We start from the raw sequence: 3105 nt of genomic DNA, 5'->3' as shown, positions 1-3105 counted from the left end.
CTGGTGACCTCAGTTAGCACTCTGAGAGTGCTGGCGGGCAGCAGGCTAAGTACACATGTGGTTAGCAACAACGACAAACAACAGCCGAGCACCAGAAACTGCTGTGGCAACAGGGCCCCCGAGGCGAGTCGGGCAGCGAGAAGCCCGTGTTCCTGGAGCCGGGGATCCTGACACGACCCACATAACTTGCACTGGTGGTTCCCAGAACAGTCATATGGAGCTCACTCATGCCCGTGGTATACATGGGAATGTCAGCTAAAAGGACAGGATGCATTTGAAGGGTTAGTTGCCTCCTTAAACCTCAACGGTCAACAACCTGCTAATTTGCCCTTTCTAGAAGATTTATATGTTTTATGCACTTTCCTACTTGAGCTGGCACCATTTTTCTCAGGACTCTGAGCTGCTGAGTGGGGGTCGTGTCTATAGGTTGTGCTTGTGCATGGCGCCCAGGGAGGTCTTCTGGTCAACAGACCCTCACACTCACCACTCTGTGACCCTAGTGGGCCACTGCTTGTTTACATATATTCCTTCACTGGGGACAGTCTAGACATGAATATCCACAACAAAAGAGAAGCTATTAACATCAAAGACAAGAGAATGGAATTCAGAGCCATAAGAACCAAGCCCTTCAGATGAGAGCCCTGGGACACAGAGGTTGGAGCCATGCCCAAGGCCCACACCTGCTCTGTGGCCAGGCAGGCCTCCTGGCTTCCAGACCACTGCTTTGACAGCCCTCTGCATCCTCTCCTAGCACCACCCATCTGCAACCTTCCTTTAAAATAGACAATCTCTAGGGTGCTTTCCAAGTTTCAAGTGTTCTCACGCTTTCTCATGCTTGCCCTGTGGGGTCAGCACAGATGCAACCTGAATTGATATGATTAGGGGCAGAGTTAGGACTGAACTCCACTTTCCTAGTCCATTCTGCACTGGAAAAGATTTGACTTAGCGGGGCTAGCGCTGGGCACCTGGACTTCTGGAGTCAGACTGCAAACTGCAGATGGTACAGGGACGGGGCTTCAGACTCCAAGACAGACCCCGTCAGAGAAGATCAAAGAGCTTGCCTGCGGGGTGTGTTCATGGCAGGTACCTCGGGGCCTCCCATGCCCCCAAAACACTCACTTGGAAATTCCGGACCGAGTCAGAATAAGACAGTAAGAAAGAGTCACAAAGATGTTCATGCCATGTAAGGGAAAGTTTGTGGCAAGAGGTTTTCTGTCCAGATTAGTGCAAAAACATGACTGACAGAAATATAATTAAAGAAATGTCATCCCTGTATAATCATGGACAAAAGCCATGAAACCAGGAGTTCAGGAAAGGAGAGCTGTGGAAAATTCCCACAGCAAATAGACAGAAATTTTCACATGGAAACAATCTAATCGCTCTACTCTGCCCCAAAAAGCACGCCGAACTCCCAGGGGCATCACAGAAAGTTAGGGAACTGCTTCTGGGACAGAAAGTGATCATGCACCGTAGTGTGTTCACAGCTTTTCTCCCAGGTCCAGCCATGCTCATCATGCTTAGACTTGCTCATGGAGTGTCACCTCCCCTGAGCACACACGCAGGAGATGGAGGGTGCCGGGGACCCCAGAAGTGGGTGGGGACAGCAGAAAGTGCAGGAGGAAAGCAGGCTGTAAGAAACTGTCACGGGCGTTCTCAAGGCAGAGAAGCGGCACGTGCACCTTTGACCCAGTGACTGCCGATCAGGGAAAAGCTGCCTCTTAGACACAGATTCAAGGGGGAGAAAAGATGAAGGGAATGTATGGTGTAATTTCCAGTTCTGACTCCTCCTAACCCACCTTGGCATAAGGGCGATCAAAGAGAGAAGAGCTGCAGAGAGAAGGACTTTTAGTTTAGTACCTGCTCGGGAACCTACAGGGTGTTCTGAAGCCCTGAAAACAAACAATCTCCTTAAAGGTCTTCCGCATCTCTTGGCTGCGGAAGGCGTATATCAGAGGGTCAATCACAGAGTTACACATGATGAGGATGAGGTACATGTTGAAGTGAGACATGAAGCAAGAGCAGTAGAGGTTCTGAGGACACGAAATCATCAGGATGAGGTGGAGGAAGAAGGGGGCCCAGCAGACGATGAAGACGCCCAGCAGCATGGCCAGGGTGATGGCGCCCTTCACACCAGTCCTCTGCCGCACAGAGCTGTGCCCAGGCAGGGCGGCAATGCGCCGGACATGGGTTCGAGCCAGAAGGAACATGTGGGTGTACAGAGACGCCATGAGGAGCAGCATGGTGAGGAACATGGCGATGAGGCAGACGACCACGTATGTGGACTCGTAGTATATGATGAAGACCGTGCCACAGCTGGTGCAGAAGGCCCAGATGCCGGCGATGATGGCCCCCGAGCGCCGCCCCGTCATGATGCGCTGGTAGCGCAGGGCGCAGAAGATGGTGACATAGCGGTCCACAGCGATGGCCAGCAGGCTGCACATGGAGGCCACCACGGAGATGCAGATCATGGAGTCGAACATGTTGTCCAGGTGCCGCACGGAGGCATCGGCCATCACCAGGTGCTTGTTGGTGAGCAGGTAGATGGTGATGGTTTCCCAGAAGTTGGACAAGCTCACCAACATGTCGGCCACCGCCAAACTGCCCACGAAGAAGTACATGGGGATGTGCAGGTTCCGATTCCTCACAATGGCCCCGATGACCAGGATGTTCTCCAGCAGGCTGATGAGGCCCAGGGCCAGGAACACCTCCACCGCGATGCCCATGTCCTCACATGGTGAGGACGCGTTCCTCACACTCAGTCCTGAGAGGTTGCCTTCCGTGGCATTCAGCCCAAGATCCAAGAAGTGCAGGTGGAATGAGGAGTTCATCGCTCCTCTTCTGAGCAGCAGATCACTGTAAAACAGGTTTTAATTCGTGATCCAGAGGGCTTAACAGTCTACAGAAGTACATGCATGTGGAGAGCAACCACACCATAAGCAAAGTGCCCTGTGTGCCTGGGTCCTTGATCCTGGATCCTGGAAGAGTCCCTCTAATGTGAAGCCCCCTCTGCCCTTCTCCCCTCCTTCCACAGACCTCCTAGCAGAGTCATCAGACACCTCAGCATGCACAAGACACTTTCAGTCTTGTTCTTGTCATCTTGGTTGC

At 52.6% G+C, this 3105-nt stretch overlaps 1 protein-coding gene across 1 annotated transcript; it reads right to left on the bottom strand.

Annotated features, from left to right (window-relative positions):
- Positions 1-1850: 1850 nt before the first annotated feature.
- MC5R (melanocortin 5 receptor) lies at positions 1851-2828 on the bottom strand. Its single transcript, XM_068993984.1, has one exon. The coding sequence runs from the start codon at positions 2826-2828 to the stop codon at positions 1851-1853; it is 978 nt and encodes a 325-aa protein (XP_068850085.1).
- Between the last annotated feature and the right edge of the window lie 277 nt (positions 2829-3105).

This window comes from Capricornis sumatraensis, chromosome 21, assembly GCF_032405125.1.
Source record: "Capricornis sumatraensis isolate serow.1 chromosome 21, serow.2, whole genome shotgun sequence".
In the NCBI taxonomy this organism is placed as follows: domain Eukaryota; kingdom Metazoa; phylum Chordata; class Mammalia; order Artiodactyla; family Bovidae; genus Capricornis; species Capricornis sumatraensis.
This window is presented reverse-complemented; position numbering and strand designations above follow the sequence as displayed.

Excerpts from the sequence above, each read along its gene's own strand:
- MC5R (XM_068993984.1), bottom strand. The coding sequence starts at position 2,828 with ATGAACTCCTCATTCCACCTGCACTTCTTGGATCTTGGGCTGAATGCC.